Source organism: Periplaneta americana, chromosome 3, assembly GCF_040183065.1.
Source record: "Periplaneta americana isolate PAMFEO1 chromosome 3, P.americana_PAMFEO1_priV1, whole genome shotgun sequence".
In the NCBI taxonomy this organism is placed as follows: Eukaryota; Metazoa; Arthropoda; class Insecta; order Blattodea; family Blattidae; genus Periplaneta; species Periplaneta americana.
This window is the reverse complement of record NC_091119.1, coordinates 47,587,707-47,615,577: the sequence shown is the minus strand read 5'-3', so window position 1 is coordinate 47,615,577 and position 27,871 is coordinate 47,587,707. Positions and strand designations below refer to the sequence as shown.

Here is a 27,871-nt window from a genome sequence, read left to right as displayed (position 1 = left end):
TCATACGCCCATACATGCTGATTGTGGAAATTTGTTATGCCATTTCGTGTGAACTGTGCTTCATCTGTAAATAATACTAAGGCAGGAAAGTTCGGATTTACACCACACTGCTGCAAGAACCACTGACAGAACCTAACTCGTGCAGGGTAATCTGCTGGTTACAGGGCCTGTACACGTTGCAAATGATAAGGATACAATTGATACTCTTTCAACAGTCTCCAGACAGTCGTATGAGGAACATTGACTTGCAATGCTATCCTTCGTGTACTGATAGAAAGAGTCATATTCACAGCCTCCAGAATCTCCTCCTGTACTTCTGGAGTTGTAGATCTTGGTCGTCCCCTTCCCAAACCAGGAGAGTTAAATTTTCCATACTCGCACAGACGGTAATGGAGACGTACAAATGTCTTCCGATCTGGACATTGTCGCTGTGGGTACCTCTCCTGGTCAAACGACGAGCCAGCCCAGCATTGCCGTCCGCCTTACCGTACATGAAGTGTATCTCTGCCAGCTCTTGATTTGAATACTTGTCGTACAGTCTAAAGCCTACACAACACTGAATGTAACCTTCGCCTCGGAATGAACTGTCAGAGTGCCCTCTTAATGTCTCCTTTAACGGCAACGACCTACGGAAAGAAAAACGTTCCTGTGAATTTCAATGTTGTGAAGGCCATAACTCGGAAATAAAGCATTTCCGGACACATGTTGTAATGAAATATTTTGATTGTCTACATGTGGGAAATACATACCTGAAATTATGCACCGTATTTTTGAAACACCCTGTATTTGTATTCACCAAATTGATCTTCAATTTTGGTCATTGGAAAGTATGGGACAAAAATCGTTGTAAGAATCCATTATCACTTGATGAGCCTCCCTTGTCAGTCAGAACCAGGGACAAACATATCATAGAGACAAAATAACAGGTCTTAAAATTACACTTCATCACTATTGTAGGCCTACCTCGAGCTTGTAGCTCTCGCTGGGTACGGAGTAGAGGAATGTCCTGGCGGCGCGGCTCTCCTCGTAGATGTCGGCCGCACAGATGGACACGAGCATGGTGCGGAACAGCATGTAGCCGAAGGACACGAAGAAGTAGATCAGCTTGGTGGTGCTAACGGACCTCCTGAGCGTATTGTAGAGCTGCTGGCAGATGAAGATCATGTTGGTGGCGAAGGACAGTAGTACCATGCCGGACACGCAAGAGTCCAGCAGTTTTGTGAGGCCTGATAATCGGTTGTAGTCCTCGCGCGCCGCCTTCCAAAAAAGCTCCGGCCGTAGCTACAATGTCATATGGACGAAAATAAGGTTTTTTTCGTTACACTTTGTTCTTATCAGTATGAAGAGCAACGCAATATTTATGGAGGCTGCCAGTTTTAACTAGATTGTAACATGTTCGCCTGACGATCGAATGCGATTCACTTCCATGAAAAATTGTGAGAAAGTCGTGCTATAACAACATATAGTAATATGTGAAAAATAACCAATCTGCAGTATGAACAGAAGATAACAAAGATGACGTAATTATTACAACTTGAGCGCAAGTAATAATTTATGCTCGACCATGCCGAAATGTAGTAAATATACACCTGGTAGCAGCCCTTTAATGGACCTCATTAAAGTACACCTATTCATTAAATTTCAGGTGTTCCACCAATCAGAAAGCACCATTGTAGCAATATGAAAGCGCAAGTATCGATTATTCTCGGATATGCAATCGAAAGACAAATAGCGAAACGTCACGGAGGCTGAAAATCCAATACTGTCGCAGAAGGTTATGTTCTGTTACTATAACAATTAGCGTTAATTGTAAATAGTATTCAAATAAATTCTATTTGTCATCTCGTTTTTCAATGTCTAAACCAATTTCAAGGTTATATCAAGGTTAATGTATATTTTACTCTCTAGATTATATCAAGGTCAATGTGGACATTTGTTCCTCGGAAAAAATCAATACTTTCGCGTCTGCGCACATCTCACAATTTACGAGCTATTCCACAAGGTCAGTTCCGCTCATCAGTCAGATAAGAATAAAATGAATACTTCTGAATAATATCAAGTTAGAAATATGGTCGAGCATAAAAAGTCGTATGAAACTTGTCTATAATTGTAATTAAGACGCTGGTATGACAATTATGAAACTCGCTTGCGCTCGTTTCATAAACATAATCGAGTCTTAATTACTACCATTATAGGCTCGTTGCATAATGTACTATTGTTGCACTGTGTTCTGTAGTTTATTTATTTTATACTAACATAATTATCGTAAAACTTTCATTTAAGACATAGAAAGGAGGTAAGAAGGTGACATAATTATTACAACTTGATCGCAAGGAACAGTCTGCTGCATTGTATTCTGTAGTGTCATTACTTTACGTATACTAGTATAATTATCATAAAGCTCTCTTTTATGACATAAAACAAAATAATCGTTTATTAATTTCATTTTCATATTATTTTAGGTGACATTAATATTCAAATTTTAGAACACAATTTAGATAACTCTGGCAACAGATATTTGAATATTATGCATGAATATGGTTTTTTGAAATACTTAAATGCTCCTACTCGATATAATGCATGCCTTGATCATATATTCTTCAAAACACCTATTAACTTAGATTTCAAATCTGGAGTGTATAATAGTGCCATTACAGACCATTATATGGTATTTGGACTAGTCACTATCACTACTAAATATATTATTAAGGATCCCATCATAAATTCACATAATAATTGCAAGCAACATATTAATTACAAAGACTTAGTCGCAAATATTAGCTCAGAGACCTGGGAAACGGTTTTTGATTGCCAAAACGCTGAAGTTAGTTTTCAAAATTTTTACAAAATACTCCGCGATATTATAACTAAATATACCTTTCATACTTGTAATAATGTACCCAGTAAAAATATAAAAAAATAAAACCCTGGATTACTTCGGTTATTGTTAAATCAATCCGCACAAGAGACAGACTAGCCAAAAAAGTAAAACGTGAACCTTTGAATGAAGATTTATCAAAAAAATATAAAAGGTACAGAAATATCTTAACTTGCGTTATAAAAAATATGAAAGTTAGTTACTACTCAGAGAAATTTGTCAACAATAGGAATGACCCCAAAAGATTTTGGCAGACTATTAACGAAGCTACTAACGTTTCAACAAATAAAAGCTGCAGTATTATGGAAATAGTAAATAAAGATGGCTTAATTATTAAGAATCATTATTATATTGCAAACGAATTCAATGCTCATTTTACAAACATAGGACACGATATAGCATCAAAAATTAACAAAAACCCAAGACTATCTTCTTCCTTTTCTTATCCATCATCATCATTATCATCATCATCATCATCACCACCACCACCACCACCACCATCATCAATGTTCATATTTCCCGTAACTGATAAAGAAATTATAACTATTGCTAAAACTTTAAAAAATAATGTGGCTCCGGGTGTTGATGGTATCACTACTAGAACACTCAAAATGATTATTGAACCCATATCGAAACCACTAACCCATGTCTTTAATTTGTGTTTATCACAAGGTGTATTTCCAACTGATCTTAAATGTGCTGTAGTAATACCTATATACAAATCTGTTGACAGAAACAATCTCAGTAACTACAGACCCATCTCACTCTTACCAAGTCTCTCTAAACTATTAGAAAAATGTATTAAAAGCAGGCTAATTAATTTCTTAGAAAAAAACAGTCTATTAAGTCAAAAGCAGTTTGGATTCCGTACTAACATGAGCACGGACGACGCTATTATGAACGTAACATCAAGGATTATCAAAGAATTAGACTCGGGTAAAAAATGTTTAGGAGTTTTTCTAGATATTCAGAAAGCCTTCGATACTGTGGACCATAATATACTCACTTCTAAACTTCATGCCTACGGTATTAAAGGAATCGCTTTAAATTTATTTAAGTCATACTTGAGCAACAGATCCCAATTAACGAAATTTAACGACCAACACAGTGAAATTCGTAATATAAATATAGGTGTGCCACAAGGTACAGTTTTAGGCCCACTACTATTTTTAATATACATCAATGACTTGCTGAATATTGATATAGGAAACACATCTGGAGATATATTTGCATATGCCGATGATACAGCCGTAATTTTTAGTGGATCGAATTGGAATGATGCCTACCTAAATGCTAATAGAGGTATAAATATAATTAAGAAATGGTTAGATGAAAATTTTCTCTCATTGAACATTTCAAAAACAACTGCAGTTCCTTTTATATTAACAGCTTCTAGTCTGAGAAAAATAAAACTCGATAAGGATACAAATTTAAAAATACACAATTGCAGTAACATAAACTTGATTGATTGCAATTGCTCTTCCTTGACAGAATCCACGCAAATACAATACTTAGGTGTTATCATTGATCAACATTTGAGATGGAATAAACATGTAACATATTTATGTAATAGGTTACGGAAAACAATTCACAACTTTGTAACCCTTCGTGCATATATGCCGATATGTTCTCCGTGTTGTTTATCTAGCCTTGTTTCAATCAGTCATTCATTACGGAATAATAGGATGGGGTGGAATGACAAAGACTATCTTAACTACATTAATATTACTACAAAAACGTATCATCAAAATTTGTCTGCATAAACCACTTGATTATCCGACACAATTTATTTATTCTGAATTCCAAGTACTAAAAATTGAGAAAATATATAAACATACATTACTAACTTATTTTCACAAAAATCGAATGAATTTTATAACTAAAAAACATATACACAACACCAGAAGAAATGTCCCAACTCTTTTGGCAGAACCTAAATGCCACACTACAGCTGGATTAAGACACAGTAGGAATTATGGACCAAGACTATACAATTCAGTATTGAAAAATAATCCAGACCTAAGAAATTTACACATTCTTAAGTTTAAAAATAAAGTGAAAATGTTTGTATGATATTTGATAATTTTTATTATAATTTTTAAGTGTTACTAGCATTGTATGGTACTAATTTTTATTGTATTTATCTGATACATGTAACCTATAAGATAAAACATTGTAATAAACATAAATAGATCATTTTCTTAATTAATAACAGTGTATATCTCCAATAAATGATTCCTTAGCATAGCCGCAGATACACTTGATTGTACTTGTCACTAGAAAGTTATTGAAATTTATATTTTCCCCGCCATTCATAAAATATTTTGATATGATACCTCTTGCACAAAAGGAGAGATCTATAACTGAAACTCGATTAATATATTTCAGTATTATTTGTATTTATTCTGGTAATAATGAACAGTTTGACTCGTAGACATTTTGTTTTTACAGCATTAACTTCCCATGATTGTACGAGAAGATTCGAAGAGAACGGCAGTAACGTAGACTTTCAGCTCCCCACTACTACCATTAATGCACAACACAATGTCAATACGGCGGTTGCTGTCGTCTGCGATACAACGAACTTTTCTGTTGATTTTCGAGTTTGGCATTTTTTCCGATTATTATATGCTTTTTTAAGTTGTGTTAACTCTCGCTAGTGGTTTTATATTTTATTTTATCCGTCTTAGTATTTATTTTATTATTGTAAATATTTTTGTTTTATCACTATTATTATTATTATTATTATTATTATTATTATTATTATTATTATTATTATTAATGAATTATTTTGTATTACAATCTTTGTATAATTTCTGTCACGATTATTCTGTTATTATTATTATCATTATTATTATTATTATTATTATTATTATTACTATTATTTTATATCATCAGCATTATTATTTGAAACCTGTAAAATTTATGTAGACTACTGGACTGTACCCGAGCACGAGCATATGCTCATTTCGGGTATCTATCCAAATGTAAATTCAAATGTAAATTGTAAATAAAAATTGTAAAAAAAAATTGTAAAAAAGAGAGAAAAAAAATTGTAAAAAAATTGTAAAAAAATTTGAGATACCACATATAGCATATATACTGTATATATATATATATATATATATATATATATATATATATATATATATATATCCTTAGCTACAGACAAACAAGGGATACTAAACAGATGGACGAAATATGTAGAAGAGTTATATGAGACAAGTCCAGATGACTTAGCTATGGAAGACGAAGAAGCCGTATCAAAAGACGAAAAAGGATTTTCAATTTTAAGCGAAGAAGTTGAACTAGTGCTTAAGGAAATTAAGAATGGGAAAGCAACAGGAGCTGATGGAATCCCCATTGAATTAGTAAAATGCTTGGGTGAAGACAAGAGGCAAATTCTATCATTATGCAACGAAATATATGAAAAAGGCGACTGGCCTGAAAATTTTACAGAGACAGTGTTGATTACAATACTGAAGAAAAATAATTCCAAGAAATGTAAGGAGTTCTGGACTATCAATCTGATATCGCACTCAGCGAAGATTCTCTTGCGAATTCTGAATCAACGTTTATATTCTAAGATGGAAGAACAATTGGAAGAAGTAGGTTAATAATACTAAGTAGGTTATTTTACGACGCTTTATCAACATCTTAGGTTATTTAGCGTCTGAATGAGATGAAAGTAATAATGCCGGTGAAATGAGTCCGGGGTCCAGCACCGAAAGTTACCTAGCATTTGCTCACAATGGGTTGAGAGAAGACTCCGGAAAAAAACTCAACCAGGTAACTTGCTCCGACCGGGAATCAAACCCGGGTCACCTGGTTTCACGGCCAGACGCGCTAACCGTTACTCCAGAGGTGTGGACAGAGTTGGAAAAACAGTAGTTTGGCTTCAGGAAGGAAAAAAATACGAGAGATGCAATTCAACTGCTGCGGACAATCGGCGAAAGATACCTAGAGAAGAATAAATAAGAGTATGGGCTATTCCATATGAAATCAATCAGTAAGAAACCTCGCATTTTTTTATACTCTAATTTTTTCCCTACTTATACAAGGTGCTGAGGGGAATGCATTTTTAAAAATATACTATCGAAAGTCAAACGGTTTTCGTATTATTGAGCGACAAATTTAGCGTATTTTATAAAAACAAGCCTCTTTCAGCGCTCAGAATTCTGGAACCATGTACTGCAGAACACTGAACGAGAGCTTATTTTAAAGCTGACATTTGGTAGGTTATGTTAAGAAGTAATTCTTATTTGTATTGTACAAAGAGATAGATAATCTGATTTTACTTGCTTTTAGGCTTTTTGGCCATTTGTAAAAATGTAAAAAAAAAATATTAAGAAAAAACCTTGCATTATTAATAGGGATTCGGCATTGTTTGCTTAGTGGTACGGCAATAAGTTTCGATGGTATTAAATAGATTATTTTCACACGCCTAGACTTGAACGGCGAATACCGCACGCACTGGCCGAGAGCTGAAGATAAGCGAGCGTTGGGCGTCATTTTACTCCTTTGTTTATGAAAACCTGTGATAAAACTAGCACAGCCATGCGCTGCTAGACGACACATCACGTGTTTGTCTCCTGGCCTTGCTTGTCTCGGGGCTAACTCCCGTCTCACAGTCAGCTGGTTAGTTCACGCGCGTACCATTTATTTTCTTTATTTGATATTCTCAATACTTTCTTATCAACATACCATCAGTAAAAAATATGTGTTTATTTGTACTTTCAATGCAGAATCTAACTATATATTTTTTTTAAATATTTTTTCCTAGCCAAAGGAGTCTTAATGAGGAAAAATCTAAATTTCTCCATTTCCATAAAAAGTAAGGAAATCTGTTTATATGTCAATATAAACTTTAATATCTCAGCATCAAAATAAACCATGATTTTGATCAATGGGGGAAAGGGTTTCGGAGCTACAAGAGTTTAAAGTTGCTAATTTTATGAAAATACGATAAATTTAAATATTTTTAATTTAAACACTATGAAGTTCTGATGCCTCAAACTTTCCACAAAGCATTGTATCACAGTTCTCTATGTACAAAAAAAAAGTTTCATTGTATTTAGAAATTGTAAGGTCAATTTTCTCTATATTTCGGTCGATTTGAGATGGAATAGCTCGTATGTAGTATTTGTAGACCTAGAAAAGGCTTTTGACAGAGTGGATTGGAATAAATTAAAAATGATCCTAAAGAAAATTGGTGTGGATTGAAAGAGAGAAGACTGTTCAGTAATCTTTAAATGAAACGAGTGAAAGCCAGGAGAGGAGAAGAAATGTCAGAAGGAAGTGAAATTGGGAGAGGAGTACATCAAGGATATCCTTTATCACCTACCCTGTTCAACATCTACTTGGAGGATTTAGTAAAGAACTCTTTTCAGAACATGGGAAGAGTGATAGTAAAGAAAGAAGAATAAAGTGCATAAGATTTGCTGATGATATGGCGTTGTTAGCAGAAGAGAAGATGATACTGAAGGATATGCTACTGGAGCTAAATGACAGCTGTGAGCAGTATGGGATGAAGATAAATGCAAATAAGACGAAGAGCATGGTCATAGGAAGAAAAATAAAGAAGATAAACTTGCGAATTCTAAATGAGGCAGTAGAGCAAGTGGACAGCTTCAAATACTTGGGGTGTACTATAAACAGTAACATGAGCTGCTGCCAGGAAGTCAAAAGGAGGATAGCAATGGCCAAGGAAGCTTTAAATAGAAAAACAAGCATCTTCTGCGGACCTCTGGAAAAAGAACTAAGGAAGAGACTAGTGAAGTGCTTTGTATGAAGTATGACATTGTATGAGGCAGAAACATGGACATTACGACGAAGTGAAGAGAAGCGAATAGAAGCATTTGAAATGTGGATATGGAGAAGAGTGGACCATGTGAAGTGGACAGATAGAATAATAAATGAAGCTTGTTGGGGAGAGTGGGTGAAGAAAGAATGATGCTGAAACTGATCAGGAAGAGGAAAAGGAATTGGTTGGGTCATTGGCTGAGAAGAAACTGCCTACTGAAGAATGCACTGTAAGGAATGGTGAACGGGAGAAGAGTTCGAGGTAGAAGAAGATATCAGATGATAGACGACATTAAGATATATGCATATGAGGAAACTAAGAGGAAGGCATAAAATAGGAAAGACTGGAGAAAGCTGGGTTTGCAGCATCGTGAGTCTTTTCATCAACTGCGGTCTCCTGTGGTAATTTCTCGTATATATAAAGCACAACGTGTTCTTAATTCTTGTGTTCGCTTCGTCTGCGATGTCCGTCGCGCTGACCACATTATTCCATCCTTCCAAACTCTAAACTGGCTACGGCTTAACGAACGTAGAAATTTTCATTCTCTTGTTCTCCTTTTCCAAGTCCTTCACACCTATACACCTACCTACCTTGCCTCCCGTTTCAGTTACCTGTCATCATAATCTCTTCACACGCACGCAAAATGGCCGCATACTAGCCATACCAACACGTAGTAAGACATCATCGTATTCATCATCATACACAATCTCGCTCTCGCGCTTGTGGAATATCTTACCCAGTGACATCAGAGACTGGCGGAATTTAGTAGCATTCAAAAGCGTACTTATTAAGCATTTTCTTACTGCGTATAGTAGGTTTAATTTTTACTTAATTAATAAAAAAAAATGTTTCTCTCTTCTTAACTTTTACAATAAACTGTCTAGCTTTTATTAATCTGTTAATCTTTTAATACTTTGATTTTTATTGTAAATTTAATATTAATTGTAATTATAACTGTAATTGTATTCTTAATATTGTAGTTGTAATCACCTGGTAGAGGGGAAGAGAAGGCCTGATGGTCTTATCGCTACCAGGTTAAATAAACAAATAAATAAATAAATAAGTAAATAAGTAAGTATATAAATAAATAAAAATAAATAAATAAAAATAAATAAACGTGCATTCGTAACTAAATGCTTCTGTAGTTGTTTATGCCCTTAGTGAGGACGAAGAAGCTCAGATCAGCACGCAATAAATGTAGTGTAATACAGTAGTCTTTGTAAGCTAAAGGTATCATCTTCCTTCATGACAACGTCCGTCCTCACTGTTACAGAGCTTGACTGGGAAATGCTGCCACATAGCTCGGATTTAATTTCATTATAGTATCACCTGTCTGAACTACTGAAAAAGGCTTAAGGTGATGAAAGAAAATGTGGAAATGTTTGCACAACGAATCAAATATGCCTGACTCTTTGTTATTCTTTTAGTTTATTTTATTACATTTTATGTGGTGATTTTAATATATTAAGTTTGTTTAATATAGGTGAGTATAGATTTAATGTAATTAAGAGAATATTGGGTTTATTAATTATAGCTATTGTTCTACACATTTCCTTAACTGGAATATACAATTTAATTTTATTTTCACTGGAGAGTTCTTGAAATTTATATTTTCCCCGCCATTCATAAAATATTTTGATATGATACCTCTTGCACAAAAGGGGAGATCTATAACTGAACATTGATTAATTATTTCAGTATTATGTGTATTTATCCTGGTAATAATGAACTATTTGGCTCGTAGACATTTTGTTTTTGCAGCATTAACTTCCCATGATTGTACGAGAAGATTCGAAGAGAACGGCAGTTACGTAGACTTTCGGCTCCCCCCTACTACCATTAATGCACAATACAATGTCAATATGGCGGTTGCTGTCGTCTGCGATACAACGAACTTTTCTGTTGATTTTCGAGTTCGTCATTTTTTTCCGATTATTATATGCTTATTTAAGTTGTGTTAACTCTCGGTAGTGGTTTTATATTTTATTTTATCCGTCTTAGTATTTATTTTATTATTGTAAATATTTTTGTATTATCACTAATATTATTATTATTATTATTATTATTATTATTATTATTATTATTATTATTATTATTATTAATGAATTATTTTGTGTTACTATCTTTGCATCATCTCCGTCACGATTATTCTATTATTATTATTATTATTATTATTATTATTATTATTATTATTATTATTATTATTATTAATGTTGTTGTTGTCGTTGTTGTTGCTGCTGCTGTTACTATTATTTCTATCATCAGCATTGTTATTTGATCTTTGTTTAAAATTTATGTAGGCTACTGGACTGTACCCGAGCACGAGCATATGCCCATTTCGGGTATCTATTCATATGTATTCATTTCAAATGTAAATTGTAAATAAATTTGAATTTGAATTTGAAATTTGAGTTATTAACAGTAATATACCTCTTTTTGGTTTCAGTTAAAAATAGGTTTAATTTCTTTTGAATTAATTTTATTAAGACTATGAATTTGTGTATTAATAATTATAGCAAGAGAATCTATTTTTTGTTAAGCTGGGGGACTATTTTGAAATATAAATACGTCTTGAATTTTTGTATTATATAAGATACGGAAATACTGGATCTCTAATTATTTCTTTTACAGTACCCAGCCGTGTACAACATGCAAGGAAGGTTTCGATCCAATTATTGTCGAAGCTTTCTTTATAAAATATAATGCAACAAATTATAAAGGCTCACCTTTCCGGAAGCCGAGGCAAGATGCTTATTAAGCATGCTGAATCGACTGGAGAGGGCGATGCTGACGATTGCGACGAAGAGATCGATGAAATTCCAATAAAATGATGCGAATATATTGATGATCTCACTAAGGACAGCAACAGGGAACGAGAATCGAACGAAGAGGAACACATGTTGGTAGTCCTGGAGATAGTAGCGGCGGATCGTGTCTGCATAACTTCTGGAACACGCTGCTACCTCTGACAACACTGTGTACTTGGCTAGTAGGTGTTCCACTGCAACGAATGGCCATGCCAGAGAAGAAATTGATTTAAAGAGTGACTAACATACAATCACAGTCTACTATATACAATCACGAAGCTCAATACTTACTAAATATGCAAACATAGATAGTTGCTGACCACCAGGATCGCTACTATCGCCTCATCACAGTCCCTTTCCCCAGCAGACGATAAAATGTATTGTACTTTCGATATCGTATTCTTTTGAAAAAATTAACACCTTCCTTCCACTATTGAAATGTGAAATACATAAGGTTTATATATTATTTTCATAAAGTATATATTATATTTTATAAACTCACCTTCCTGGGTCTTTCAGAAGAAGGATAAATCTGTCCTTTTTTTCTTACAGTATTTATAGTACCACAAATGTCTCCTTGTCCCATATTATTACTCAAATTATTGTATTTTAGCCATTTACAGTTATTACAACCGATAACGAACATTTCACAGTTTACACAACTTTACACAACAAAGCGAAATACGGCACAGTCAATGCCTTTTCGATCTAGACCAGGCCGTAATGTTTGTTCGGGTTTTCTATTTCAGTGTATGGAGCTCAGTGAAATATTATATTATAACTTTATTGCGTATCATTGCTAAGCTTTATTTAGTGTAATGTGTCCATAAGTTCCGTTTACTTCTTGTTGCATAATATGTTGCAGAAATAATTACAAAGCTGTGTTATTTTAATATGAAGAGAATTTTACGTATTAACATAATCTGTTCGCATCAACATTTTAAGTTTAGAATGGAAGCTATTTTGAGGTTCAATAAAAATCATTTTATATCGTGATTTTAATTTAGCACATCTACCTTCCTTAGTTGTAGACAAAAAATTTACCATACCACTCCTATGAAATTAGTGTACGTACGATTGTTACTTCGCCTCTTAGGTAGTAGATAAATATAATAATTCAGTACTCAATTGTAGTATTAAAATACAGACAAATAGAATGTGACGGGTGTCATAAATGACATTATGTTTAATTATAATGTATAATTGCGAATATAGCAATATAAGTTAAATATAGTAAACATAACCAATAATGTCCATATGACATAACCTACATATTTAGTGCCAGGGCATTGGAGACCACTAAAATTAGACAGAAAGGGGCAACTGGTACAGTAAACATAACCTATAATTTCAACATATCTAAATATTCGTGCGGTGCAACTGAAAATTATTGAATCGTGCATAAATGAATGTACAAGAATTTCGCAATATTTAATCGAAATAAAGGCAGGTATTACGCATATGAAGAACGTAATTTTCACACCAAAAATAATATTACACCTTAACTCGCAAGGAATTATGTCTGAAGTGTCTCCTAATCATAGTTTTAAACTTTATTAATGCAATTACACTACATTTTAGAGAAATATATGTTACTCTTTATGCATTCCAATTAATTTATATGGTTGAAACGCCGCCCTTCATGATCGAGTTAAGCGAGTCACATGGCCTGTATTAGATCACGATGCCAGTGACACAGTCTGTTGTTCCTAGTACTCGCAGCGCTCCAAGCGGCTAGCAACTATCGCGAGAAATGCAAAAAATCATCCCAAGCTTCGTGACTATCTATATTAGACTGTGATACAATTACCCACAGAAGCAATGCTAATCCCTGTTATACGAACAGTTCCATTTCTCTTTAGTGCACAGCCCACGCTCCAAACTACAGTGGAGACTCGACTACAGTCGTTTTCATAGTACTTATACAGGTACGTTTCTCCTGGATAGTTAAAATTTGCATAATCTCGAGCATATTCACGTGACAATTAAATAATTAAGGCTCTGAAACAACGAGGTTTTTATTGTTAATACAAGAAGTAAGATTATCCAGCCACTTCAGAAACACAGTCATTCACTTCCATTTCTCGTGAAAACAAAAAATCCTCTTCATTATCGATTTACTTTCTCTGATATCTTGTGTATACGTAATATTTCAACACGTGCATCTGTTTCCCAATTAGCCTATTATAAGGAAAACGGCTACTACAGCTTGTGATATATGTAACATTTTCCAATAATATTTACTGCACGATAGTTTTATTATTAGCATTCATCGCTATGAAAATCTTTGGTTTGGTTGCGTGTTTCCTATTCTACGAGACTACGATATTCGGTAGCGTTCCGTAAGTCCACTGCCCTTTGACGTAAGCATCTATAGAATGTCAATTGTTAATTTCAATGTCATAGTAAACAAATAAATCGTCCATTGAAACAAAAGAGTTGGTGTTTATTCAGTTTTTCCTGCAATAAACTAAGTTTCTTTGGAATATGTATTATACAGCTTTCGAGTGTTAAATATTATACGTATGCTATGACAAATGTCTCAATTTCGGTGCGGAATATGTTGAAAAGTATTTCAACAATTACTGTACCTGTTCCAATAAATCTTTGCATGAAATTGTATTTTTTTTTTCAGTAAACGGGGATCTTATCTTACGGACGACCCTCGTAATTGCTCTCCAGTGGCCAAACTTTTATAAACACTTGTTTTGACATTATTAACACAGTGGAAGAATAAAACATAACTTATTTATCTGCCACCATGAGAATGTTTGCTTGTTAGCTTAAATCAGTAATTTACAAATACTCAGAATCACAAAATACAGTACTGTGTAAAACGTTCTTGATGCGAGACGATCTGTCACGGAGCGGCTCTAGAACAAAACTGATCCCCACCACTACGTTCTGCGCAGTACCGAGAAATGGTCTGTGGCGCAGGTTCTTTTCTATCTTGTGTAACTATCCTAATATAAAACAAGATATATTCAAGAGGTAATTCAGATACAAATAAACATCCTTTTCTTAATCGCATGAACCAGGCGCTACCCGAAGTAGACATACACAAATTCACACTACACGAGATTGGTCATTTTTTGTGTCCATTTAACTGTAGTTCCAAAAATCGTGTATTGTTTAATAACTTACAAAGAGCGACAATCAATGTGGCAGTCATTGTCAGCTTGATCTTGAGGTGCAAGTGCTGGGGGCACCTGTAGCTGATTTGCTCCTGCTCCACCTGCTGCCACACTTTCTCCAGTTGTGGCCACCTGCCGGCGAGCCTCAGAAATACGACGCAACAGAGGAACCCCAACAGGTAGAACACCAGGGAGCCTACGCATTTAAACACAGCTGTCAGCTCTCATAGTGGAAAAGCCTTGTGTCTGATGTCTTTCACGCGGTGTTCCGTCTCATGAAGACTCCGCACAGCGGGAAACCATGCATCACCTCTGGGCAAAAGATTGAATGAGCTCACGGTAAGTTTGGTTGATCCTTCAATAAAGAGTTCAGTTTCTAAAGTAGTAAATGCAAATTCACAATGAAAAACTTAAAGTGTTATTTCGATCTTTATAAATATACTGAAAGTAATTAAGCCTACGCGTAATTCTATTAACACACACTTGCTAAAAACTTAATCGCTCATCTATGTATACTGAAAAAAAGGTCATACTATTTGTTCCACATCAACAGTAGTGCAATATAGATACAGATCCGGCAAGATGAAGGTGCAATTATAACAGTTTTCAAGAAGTATTTTAAAAGACAAAAACCAGGTGTGTCTATCTTGACTTTCAAATTATTATTTGTGGCTTTAAAAATTTTATAGACACAGAGATTATGTGCATTCTACTAATAAAAGAAATTAAACATATGTTTTCTTACTCTTTCCGCAAAATTTTGAACTTTTTTTTACTGTACCGAACGCACCGCAGCCTGAAGGATGATTTTTAGTACGTTATTTTACAACGTTGTATCAACATCTCAGGTTATTTAGCATTTGAATGAAGTGAAGGTGATAATGCCGGTGAAATGAGTCCGGGGTCCAGCACCGCTAGTTACCCAGCATTTGATCATATTGTGTTGAAGGAAAATCCGGAAATAAATCTCAACCAGGTAACTTGCCCCGACCGGATTCGAACCCGGGCCAACAGGTTTCGCGGCCAGACGCGCTAGCCGTTACTCCACATGTGTGGACTAAAGGATGATTGTGCTTTTTTGTAATTGGTGATTGCGAGACATTATTTGCTTAGATAACTTCGAAAATCTCCCGTAGGATTACCTAGCATTCGCCTTACAGTTGGAAGAAACCGGGAAGTGTCCGATCTGGTTATAGGCCAAACGGGATTCGAACTCGTTCCCGACGGAACCTCATATTTCGAGTCCATTTCGCTACCGACTGAGCTACGTCAACGGTACAGATTGCATACTTTTGCAAATTAATTCAAGCAAATATTTTAAATAGCCACCTAACATTTGTGTCTAAGATTTTCAATTGGAATCTTAATTTTCATATATTAATTTCCCGAGAAAGTAAAGATTTGTTATTATTATTATTATTATTATTATTATTATTATTATTATTATTATTATTATTATTATTATTATTATATTTCCACAACGACTTGCATTACGTTAATTTTTCCAAAGTAATTCTTTAGACAAATTTAAAGACATGTTAAATACGGATTGAAATTTTCACCGTGTTCAGTGTTGTTCCAGTGTTTTCTGTTTTATTTGATTATTTAACAACGTTATGACAACTATTAGGTTATTTAGTGTCGATGTCATTGGTAATACCGTGGCGAGCAACTAGCAACGGACTGGCAGGTGGTGGAACAAATTTTCTCATTACACTGCTCCGTCGATTTGGTAGAAAGTCAATGTTCACCTACTTAGATATAACACGTGGAGTAAGTCCCCTGCAATTGGCAAGCATCATATTTTGGTAGACTAATACAAAAAGAAAGTCAAGGAATATTAGGAATATTATGGACAGTCTCTCAGGTCATACCAAACAAGACGGTACATTGCATCAGTTCTGACAGAAATGATCGTGGTGCAAGCAAACTCTACAGCACTGGGTCTTTCGTTGTACTTACCAGAGGTCTCAAAGTTGAAGTGTCCCCTGAGGTAGAAGATGAAGCTGAGGACCACGAAGACCAGCATGCAGAGCGCAGCCACCAAGCTGTACACCACCCGCGCACTTCGCCACGAAAACCTAACAAGAAGCACTCGTGAAAGTTGGTGAAAATAATAATCATAATTCTATTAATTCTACATATTACGTATTCTAAAATTATGATAATTTAACTTCCAATTACACAGTTAACACTATTGTACGGGACCAGTGGCGATTCCTCCATGAAAGATATGAGGATGATCCTACAGTTCAATTTCGTGCCTCTAAGGACAGAAAACATTTTAATTGCATATTTTGATTTTCAATGCGTCCCAACGTAATAATTTCCTTTAAGCTCCCACTTTCTGTCGTGAGTTGTCGCCACTGCTCAGCTCAGAAATAATTTCCGAGGAAACATCCAAATGTCTTACAGCAAACGGTTTTTTCTAGCAGTGAAGTTAGGACAGGTGAGAGTGCGGAGGAAGGGGTATGGCTTAAGTTTAACCGCGTTTGAGGATATGACTATATATCCTAATACTACGACCCTTCTTTCTGGGTGGTGGAGACCCTGTCAGAGACTACAATACGAATTTTCAAGTACTTTTGTAGCCTTCTTAAATGCAGTTCATTGGTCATTTTAAAAGAATAGAATAAACGCAATAATAAATCATTTTAAATGATTAATATAAAAAATAAAATTCATAAAAAATGAAAATACACAAAGAATAAAATAAGCTATAATAAATACAAGATTAACTGGAGTTTCAGATGAGAGGACAGCCAAAAGAATATCTGAAGCTGTATTTGATCATTTAGAAGAATTGAATTTAGAAAGAAATTAACTGCGCAAACGTACGACGGAGCATCGGTAAATATCGGACAGTACAATGGCAACTAAAATGGGGAGGAGAATCGAACTTCACTACAAATAAATTGCCAGTTCCAGAATGGTGAGTCAAAGACTAACATAGACCTACTTGTATTGATTTTGCATGGTCTATTATTATTATTATTATTATTATTATTATTATTATTATTATTATTATTATTATTATTGGTTGTGAAACTTGGAATCTCACTTTGAGAGAGGAACAGAGATTAAGGGTGTTTCAGAATAAGATTCTTAGGAAAATATTTGAGGCTAAGAGGGATGAAGTTACAGGAGAATGGAAAAAGTTACACAACGCAGAACTGCATGCATTGTATTCTTCACCTGACATAATTAGGAACATTAAATCCAGACTTTTGAGATGGGCAGGGCATGTAGCACGTATGGGTGAATCCAGAAATGCGTAGACAGTTAATTGGGAGGATGAGGCGTAGATGGGAGGATACTATTAAAATTGATTTGAGGGAGGTGGGATATGATGGTAGGAACTTGATTAATCTTGCAAGGATAGGTACCGATGTCGGTCTTATGTGAATGCGACAATGAACCTCCGAGTTCCTTAAAAGCCATAAGTAAGTATTATTATTATTATTATTATTATTATTATTATTATTATTATTATTATTATTATTATTATTATTATTATTATTATTATTATTATTATTACTAATTTCTGTCTTGGTCATTAGTCATTAATCTCATATCCTACATACAAAAAATATTACGAGTCGCCACTGTACTGGACTCACCTCACCGGGCCTGTGAAAAGTGCACCAGGAATGCATCAAGTGTTACTCACTCCAATGCTACTTGAAACCACGCCCCTATTCGCCAGCTTTCCAACTGATAACGTCTACAGTACAAGCATCATGAAAACATTAACGAATCACTATACAGCGGTAGCTGAATAGCCTGTCAACCTCTCATCAGTTCCACTACAACCCCATTAACAGCTTCCCCTGTGATGTTCTTCTCTGGCCAGAGCCGGTGAGCTTAGTCCCACATTGTGGTAGTTCTGGGTGGTCCAATGTTTATCACGCTTGTCACTAGTCGAGTTCCACTGGCTCAAAACCGACAGGGGTGAATTAAGGACAATATAAAACCTTAGCTTATGTTCCTTGGAAAGGGAAGAAAAGCTGAAGGCCCGAACCATAGTATTATGACAGCCACCTCGAGACTCGAACACGCGTCCCGCAAGAGGGCAGGTCGCGCGGGAGTCGACACGGGCTCCACGGTGCACTGGTGGGGGAGGGCGGCGCGCGGCATGGAGAGGAGAGGAGAAACGGCGGCAGTCTGGGCCGCGGAAGAGAGTGGAAGTAGCAGCTGGTGACTGAGCGGAGAAATCCAGCGAAGTCTGGGCGTCTGTCGATTGTTCGCGACATCGCGAACTCTGTAGAAAATATAGTTTGGGTTATAAAAGAAGAGACTCAAGTGAAAGTCAGTCAGTCGGTAAGGCAGTGTTGTTAAAGTCAGTGGAGAGCAAGCCAGACAGTCTTGTGTAGCAGTGAAGCCAGCTTCGAGACCAGAGCGCGACTTGAGTTGTGTCCGTAACTGTGGAGACAGAAGCCCGGAGTTCGAGTGCAGCGGACCGCAGTTGGGGATCTGAGTTCGAAGTGCAGCGGATCGTCTCTGAAGGTCTGGGGTTCGAGATTCTGTGAACGCGAGTGACTGAGCTAGAAGAACTAGCCAAGACAAACGAGCTGTGAACTGAGAACTGACAGTTCTGTGTTGTAAATAGTGCTTTGTGAATATTAGTTAAGATTAACAGTTCATTGTTGTTCGTAATAGTCCAAGTAAATTGTCATTGTCGTTTGTGAAGTGCAATAACGAAAGCTGTGTTGCTGTGCGGAGAGCAAATCCCATTGTTGACGGGAGTGAAATTAAATTGTAGAGAGTGATAATTATTGTTGAGATAATAAAATGGCATTGTTGTTTTTTAAATAAAGTTACACTGGTGTCACAATCGGGACACTATCGACATAATGGAGAACCTACAGCAAATCCTGCAAGCCATCGCGGAAATGAAAGCTGAAGTGAAAAAGACATAAGTGAAGTAAAAGCAGAAATGAAGAACGATATCAGTGAAGTGAAAGATAACATGAACAAGCACATCACTGAGGTGAAGAACGATATAAGTGAAGTGAAAACGGAGATGAAAAGTGACATAAGTGAAGTGAAAACGGAGATGAAAAGTGACATAAGCGGAGTGAAAGATGACGTCACTACGAAAATTGAAAGCGTTTCGGCCCACGTAGACGGAATTTTCGCCATCGTGAAAGACGAACTTAAGGCTGATTTGCATAAATTAACCAGAATTTTACAACTATAAACGAGACAGTAGCCGTGTTGAGACAGGACGTAGACCATTTTGACGGCAAAATTCCGCGATCTCGAGCTTCGTCAAGAGCAGACGAGCGAGTTGCTGGACAAGACGAGTGAGGTGATGGACAAACACGCCGAGGAAAACAAGCACATACTCGCGTTAATGGACCGACATGCTGAAGAAAACAAGCACATTCTCGCCTTGTTGGATCGCGACGCTAGAGAACAGAAACAGATAATTCCCGAGGAAGTTCAACGGGCCGTGGAAGGATCGACGACAGATTTGAGGACCTCATGTAATGGCCCTGCGGAACCATCGCCTTTAGCCAGACATTACAACGTCAAGACGCCGAAGTTCGAAGGTACGACGTCTTGGGCGATATTCCGTCGCCAGTTCGAGGCCATCGCAGAGCACAATGGTGGACGCCAGCAGAGAAAACTATTCAGGTGCTGGCCGCGCTTCAGGGACAGGCGTCGGAGATTCTTCACAGCGTTCCAGAAGATGGGACAGCAGCTGAGATAATGGCGGCCTTGGAGGGACGTTATAGTGACCATCAACTTGCGGCAGCATTCAGGACCCAACTAAAAACGAGGGTCCAACAGTCAGGCGAGTCCCTGCAAGAATTTGCAATGGCGGTGGAACAACTGGCCCATAAGGCCCTCAGGGGCCTACCTAATGACTTCATCGCTGGAGAGGCGGCCTACACCTTCAGCAGCGGAGTTCGAGACCCCGAAATCAGACAACAGCTACTCTTGGCAGAGCATCGCACCATCAACGCAGCTCGGGCGGCGGCCCTCAGGATGGAGGCAGCCAAGTTGACGGCGAACGTCTCGGCTTCACACCGAATTAGGAGCGTCAATCGAAATCACCCGAGCGACGAAGACGAGGAGTGCCCACCTGCTGGTCCTGCGGCGAACCTGGACACCTGAGGAGGGACTGTGACCGATCTGGTCACAAACAGGAAAAACTAAAAGGGGCCGATGCGATGAGGGGCACGTCGGCGCCGTCATCACCATCCCCTCGGCTGATCTTGAAGACGGTGAACAGAAGATGCGACGATAGGCTGATTGCTGACGGATGGATAAGAGGCCGCCCATGCAGAGTACTGGTAGACACCGGGGCGTCGCTCACCATCGCCAGACCGGAAGTCGTGCGTGGCCTACCTGGGAGGACGCCGCTGCGCCGTTATGAGCTACGTACTGCCTTTGGCGAGAGCCTGCCCATCCAGAAAGAGGTTTTCCTGGATTTGATCTTGGGGAAGAGAAGACTGGAGATGTGGGTGTTCGTCGCCAACATTACTGAAGACGTCATTCTGGGACTCGACGCCATGCGGATCTTCGATGCAACGGTGGACGTCCGGCGCCATATCCTCCGTTTTGGTCAGGATGAAGTGTTCCTGAGGGACGTCGAAGACCAATCCATTACCAGCAGACTCACCTTGGAGAATCATGTGACAATCCCGGCAGGCTGCGAGATGGTGGTGACGGCAAGACTGGACGGATAACTTAAGAGAGACCTGCTCCTCGATTCGCAAACAACTCCGATAGATGGGGTTTATGTGGCCAGATCCACATCAGAATCAGAAGGTGGTACTGGTGAGGGTCCTGAATGTCACCAATTGGGACAACGAGGTGCCTAGTGGAACTGTACTAGGTAGCGTCGAGCCGATGGTGCCTGTGACAACTCTGGCAGATAACGAGGAGTATCACCGACCACGTCCAGATTTAGACCCATCACTGAAAGAGCTGGCTCGAGAATTGGCGGAGAATTTAAGTAAAGGAGAAAGAAGACAAGTCCATGATCTCCTGACAGAATTTCAGGACGTGTTCAGTCTGTCTGAAAATGACTACGGGAGAACGGAGAAAGTTCATCACCGCATCCTCACCGGAAATGCTCGCCCTATCAGAATACCTCCTCGACGCGTCCCTCTAGTTAAACAGAGGGAGATTGACAGCCAACCGGAGGGAATGAAAGGAAGAGTGGTCATCGAGGAATCCGACAGCCCTTGGTCATCACCTGTGGTGCTGGTGAAGAAGAAGAATGGGGACCTGCATTTCTGCGTGGATTACAGAAGGCCTGTATCCCCTTCCACGAATTGACGACACCTTGGACATCCTGGCCGGAGCAGAGTGGTTCTCGACTTTGGATCTCAAGTCAGGATACTGGCAGGTGGCGCTACATCCTGAGGACAAGGAGAAAACGGCATGCTCTACAGGCCACGGACTATGGCAGTTCACCGTTATGCCGTTCGGCCTCTGCAACGCCCCGGCTACATTCCAGAGACTAATGGAGTTCGTAATGAGAGGCCTGACATACGACACCTGTTTGCTGTACCTTCATGACGTCATCGTGGTCGGCAAGACATTCGGCGAATAACTGTCGAACCTGAGGAAAGTGTCCGAGAGACTGTGACAAGCCAGGCTGAAGTTGAACCCGAAGAAATATCATCTGTTTCAGAAGAAGTTCAGCTACCTGGGGCACGTAATAGGAACCAACGGAGTGGCCACGGACTCGGAGAAGCTACAAGCCGTCAGAGGATGGCCGAGACCGAGGGACAAACAGGAGTTGTGCCGCTTTCTCGGCCTCTGCACTTATTACAGAAGGTTTGTAGCTGGGTACGCCAACATCGCTAAGCTTCTAACCCAGCTGACCGAGGAGAAACGACAATTCCAATGGACGGACGAGGTGCAGTCATCCTTCCAGTCGCTGAAAAAGGCGCTCTGCACAGCTCCTGTACTGCGATACCCCATCCCTGGAAGGAAGTTCACACTCGACGCGGACGCTAGCAACGTAGGCATCGGCGAGGTACTCTCTCAGGAACAGGACGGGCAAGAGTGGGTGATTGCCTACTTCAGCCGAACATTATCCAAGGCTGAGAGAAACAACTGCGTGACACGTAGAGAACATCTTGCCATTGTGGAAGCCCTAAAGCATTTCCATAAATATTTGTATGGCCAGGAATTCCATCTGAGGACAGACATTTCTGCACTCACCTGGCTATTGGGCTTCAAGAATCTGGAGGGGCAGACCGCCCGTTGGGTTCAACGACTGCAGGAGTACAACTTCACCTCCGAACACCGCCAAAGGAAGAAACATTCCAACGCTGATGCCTTATCACGACGCCCGGGCCCAGATGGCTGCAAACACTGCCTGAAAGTAGAAGAGCGGGATAGCGCTCACGCAATCCGAGCAATTGCAGCCCAGCCGAGCCCAGGGTGGGATAACGCCACCATAAGGAGGGAGCAGCTGGAGGACCCAAACATGGAGACAGATACTTCGTGATGTGGGGTCCGGCGAGAGACCAGTATGGGCCGATATCGCCAACCGAAGCACCACTTACAAAAGCTACTGGGCCCAGTGGGAATCCTTCACTGTCAAAGACGGTATCCTGAAGAGGATTTGTGAGTCGGCCGATAGAAGGACTCTCATAGACGAACTTTTCCTGCCCAGAAGCAAGGTGAAGGAAGTGCTGGAGGAGACTCATGCTGGAGTGACTGGAGGCCACCTGGGAGCGAACAAGACGCTGGACAAGTTAAGGCAGAGGTTCTACTGGTTGCATCAGAGAATCGACTCGGAACAATGGTGCCGAAGATGCGACATCTGTGCAGCCAGTCGCGGACCAAGGACACGCAGCAGGGGAGCCATGCAGCAGTACAACGTAGGAGCTTCTTTTGAGAGGATCGCCATCGACGTTGCTGGACCGTTCCCGGTCACGGATCGCGGGAACCGCTACCTGCTAGTCGCCATGGATTACTTCACAAAATGGCCAGAGGTGTGCGCGATTCCCAACCAAGAGGCTTCAACGGTGGCAGACGCGCTGCTTGACAACTTCATCTGCCGATTTGGGGTGCTATGGTAATTGCATAGTGATCAGGGGCGCAACTTCGAATCCAACCTGATGGGAGAATTGTTCGAATGTCTGTGGGTGCATAAAACCAGGACTACTCCCCTCTACCCGCAGTCCGACGGCATGGTGGAACGATACATCAAAACCGTGGTGCACCTGCGGAAGGTGGTGTCCAAACATCAGCGAGACTGGGATGCCAGAGTTCCACTGTTCCTCTTGGCCTACAGAGCTTCGGTCCACGATACAACAGGGATGGCACCTGCAAACATGGTCTTCGGGAGAGAGCTGCGCCTGCCCTGTGATCTGCTGTTTGGCACGCCACCCAGCTACGACCAGCCAGCAACTGACTATGTGGCAGAACTCACTGAGAAGTTGGAGTCCACCAACTGGCCAGAAAGCACCTCAAGATGGCCAGCGACAGGACGAAAGTGCGCTACGACAGATTAGCCAACTCTGCAGGATTCCAGGAGGGCGACTTGGTGTGGATGTATCGACCTACCAGGACCAAAGGAAAATCACCAAAACTGCAGCGTGCCTGGGATGGACCATACCGCGTGGTGACCCGGATCAACGATGTGGTGTACTGCATCCAGCGACAACCCCGAGGGAAGATGATGGTGGTGCATCTGGACCGATTAGCAGCCTACCAAGGGACTGCCCGGGATGAGCAGCCCTAAGGAGGGAGCAATGTGACAGCCACCTCGAGACTCGAACACGCGTCCCGTAAGAGGGCAGGTCGCGCGGGAGTCGACACGGGCTCCACGGTGCACTGGGGGGGGGGCTGCGCGCGGCATGGAGAGGAGAGGAGAAACGGCGGCATTCTGGGCCGCGGAAGAGAGTGGAAGTAGCAGCTGGTGACTGAGCGGAGAAACCCAGTGAAGTCTGGGCGTCTGTGGATTGTTCGCGACATCGCGAACTCTCTAGAAACTATAGTTTGGGTTATAAAAAAAAAAAAAGACGCAAGTGAAAGTCAGTCAGTCAGTCGGTAAGGCAGTGTTGTTAAAGTCAGTGGAGAGCAAGCCAGACAGTCTTGTGTAGCAGTGAAGCCAGCTTCGAGACCAGAGCGCGACTTGAGTTGTGTCCGTAACTGTGGAGCCTGAAGCCCGGAGTTCGTGTGCAGTGGACCGCAGTTGGGGACCTGAGTTCGAAGTGCAGCGGATCGTCTCTGAAGGTCTGGGGTTCGAGATTCTGTGAACGCGAGTGACTGAGCTAGAAGAACTAGCCAAGACAAACGAGCTGTGAACTGAGAACTGACAGTTCTGTGTTGTATATAGTGCTTTGTGAATATTAGTTAAGATTAACAGTTCATTGTTGTTCATAATAGTCCAAGTAAATTGTCATTGTCGTTTGTGGAGTGCAAAAACGAACGCTGTGTTGCTGTGCGGAGAGCAAATCCCATTGTTGACGGGAGTGAAATTAAATTGTAGAGAGTGATAATTATTGTTGAGATAATAAAATGACATTGTCGTTTTGTAAATAAAGTTACAGTATTATAATACGTAAGAAAAGTCTTGTTCCTGAATGAAAGGGCTCCACATACAATTTACCTAATATTTCTCGCTCATGTGAAAATATAATTCTGGAAGAATCACAATGGACATTATGTATTAAGTACAGATGTGTTAGTATCAAAATGCATCCGTAAAACTTTCATTAACTCCATACTAATCAAATCACATTCAAATATATATTTAATAAATGATGACTTTGTTAAAAGGGAAGTTTAAATAATATTCTTATAGAAGTTGGTATTCCGAAAAATTAGTTCGATTAATTAAAATGTATCTGAGTGAAACGTACAACAGAGTCCATATAGGCCAGTTTCTGTGAGATGATTTTCCAAATCACTGCGGGCTAAAGCAAGGAGATGCACTATCACCTTTACTTTTTAACTTTGCTCTAGAGTATGTCATTAGGAAATTCCAGGATAACAGAGAGGGTTTGGAATTGAACGGGTTACATCAGCTCCTTGTTTATGCGGATGACGGAATATGTTAGGAGAAAATCCACATACGATTAGGGAAAATATGGATATTTTACTTGAAGCACGTAAAACGATAGGTTTGGAAGTAAATTCCGAACAGACAAACTATATATGATTATGGCTCGTGATCCGAATATTGTACGAAATGGAACTATAAAAATTGGAGATTTATCCTTCGAAGTGGTGGAAATATTCAAATATCTTGGAGCAACAGTAACAAATATGAATGACACTCCGGAGGAAATTAAACGCAGAATAAATATGGGAAATTCCTGTTATTATTCGGTTGAGAAGCTTTTGTCATCTAATCTGCTGTCAAGAAATCTGAAAGTTAGAATTTATAAAACAGTTATATTACCGGTTGTTCTGTATGGCTGTGAAGTTTGGACTCTCACTTTGAGAGAGGGACAGAAGTTAAGAGTCTTTGAGAATAAGGTTCTTAGGAAAATATTTGGGCTAAGAGAGATGAAGTTACAGGAGAATGGAGAAAGTTACACAACACAGAACTGCACGCATTGTATTGTTCACCTGACATAGTTAGGAACATTAAATCCAAATGTTTGAGATGGGCAGGGCATGTAGTACGAATGGGCGAATTCAGAAATGCATACAGAGTGCTAGTTGGGAGGCCGGAGGGAAAAAGACCTTTAGGGAGGCCGAGACGTAGATGGGAGGATAATATTAAAATGGATTTGAGGGAGGTGGCATATGATGATAGAGGCTGAATTAATCTCGCACAGGATAGGGACCGATGGCGAGCTTATGTTAGGGCGGAAATAAACCTCCGGGTTCCTTAAAAGCCATAAATAAGTAAGTGGCTTAAGTCCTTAAGCTTTTCACAACTTTACTCCTGAAGAAGTTCGCAAAACGTTCCTACTTTTGATAACTGAGTACAGGGTCATTGGTTGATATCAAGCCGATTGAGCTACGCCGGTGGCTGAGGGCGACAGATTGTGAATGGAAATAAAATCCTTTGCGTGATTTCGACGGAGAAAGTTCTGTGTGTTATGTGCACGATAAAGTGGTCTAGGCTTATGATTCATCTTGTATAGGTTATACAGGTAGAACAACGAACAATGATTCCAGTAGGTCGTAAGTAATTGATTATATATATATATATATATATATATATATATATATATATATATATATATACACTTACAACTTGATGCAGTCACATATGAATTAAAAAGTAAATTAAATACAAAATTTTAAAATAGAAGAATGGACTTTTCAAGGGTCGGAACGGGGATGGATCCATGCGCCTAAGTAATTATTGGTCCATTCTGCGCCCTATATGTGAGAGAATTATTCCAGCCCGACAAACTAGATGGTATTCGCGAACCCTATCCTGCCTCATTGGAGAGAAAGTCAGGTCCCATCCCTAGATGACTATTAGGGTCCCGAGCTCCAAGCCCTGAAATTCTACTGCCATCATTTCACCCCAGTCTACTTTTAACCAAGGTAATAGACGAAATGAGGGGGACGGAAAGTGCGTTGCTGGAATATGAAATAAACGGAAGTACCCCGAGAGAAACTCTCTACAACTTCTATTTTATCAACCAGAAATGCCTATGACGTCCAGGTCGGGGATCAAACCCGACCAGCCCGCATGAAAGAATACCTCGGTAGCGCTGAGCTACAAAATGTGGTGAATGGAGCCTTACAGCCACCGAATTTGAAATAGTAGGTAACTGTAAAATACGTGTAACAAATACTGTAGCACTAAATTTTATTTCAAATGATCATGCCTTGAACTCGTACATCACTTTGTTCGGCAGTGTTGTGTGCAATGGTGGAACACCAAGTAAAATACCTGGTATTATTGTTTTTATAACAATAATAATAAAGATAATGTATAATTACTGTTATTAATCTATGTATATGAAATACCTCAAGTCGTGGACATTGGAGCTGGTTACTCCTTGAACGGGGCAGAGGGCGAAGCACTGCGCCACCAGGAGCATGGGACGCATAATCTGGCGCATGGAGTTCTTCTGCCAATCCTGCAGGTCCAGGGGCTGTACCCTCGCGGTGAGCCCATATGTCGCCTTCAACTCCGACCTTAACAGTGCCAGCGAAGTCAAAGGCATGGGTTGTTTCGTAGAGCTGCCACTCACTTTGCGGGTTACTTCCATGATGGTGAGTGTTCTTCCACGCACCTGTCCATACAGTGATGTACCGGTTATTAGAAATGCAGAATTTAATCCATGAATCTTCCATG

The 27,871-nt window shown here is 39.3% G+C and overlaps 1 protein-coding gene across 1 annotated transcript in view; it reads right to left on the bottom strand.

Moving 5' to 3' along the window:
* LOC138697017 (gustatory receptor for sugar taste 64f-like) overlaps positions 1-27,871 on the bottom strand; it is a 70,272-nt gene that overhangs the window by 10,426 nt on the left and 31,975 nt on the right. The window contains exons 3-7 of the mRNA XM_069822610.1: positions 27,541-27,809; positions 16,585-16,703; positions 14,633-14,818; positions 11,408-11,682; positions 964-1,281 (exon numbers count right to left, since the gene is read on the bottom strand). Of these exons, the coding sequence (XP_069678711.1) occupies positions 964-1,281; positions 11,408-11,682; positions 14,633-14,818; positions 16,585-16,703; positions 27,541-27,809 (1,167 nt within the window). The remainder of the gene's footprint in view (positions 1-963; positions 1,282-11,407; positions 11,683-14,632; positions 14,819-16,584; positions 16,704-27,540; positions 27,810-27,871) is intronic.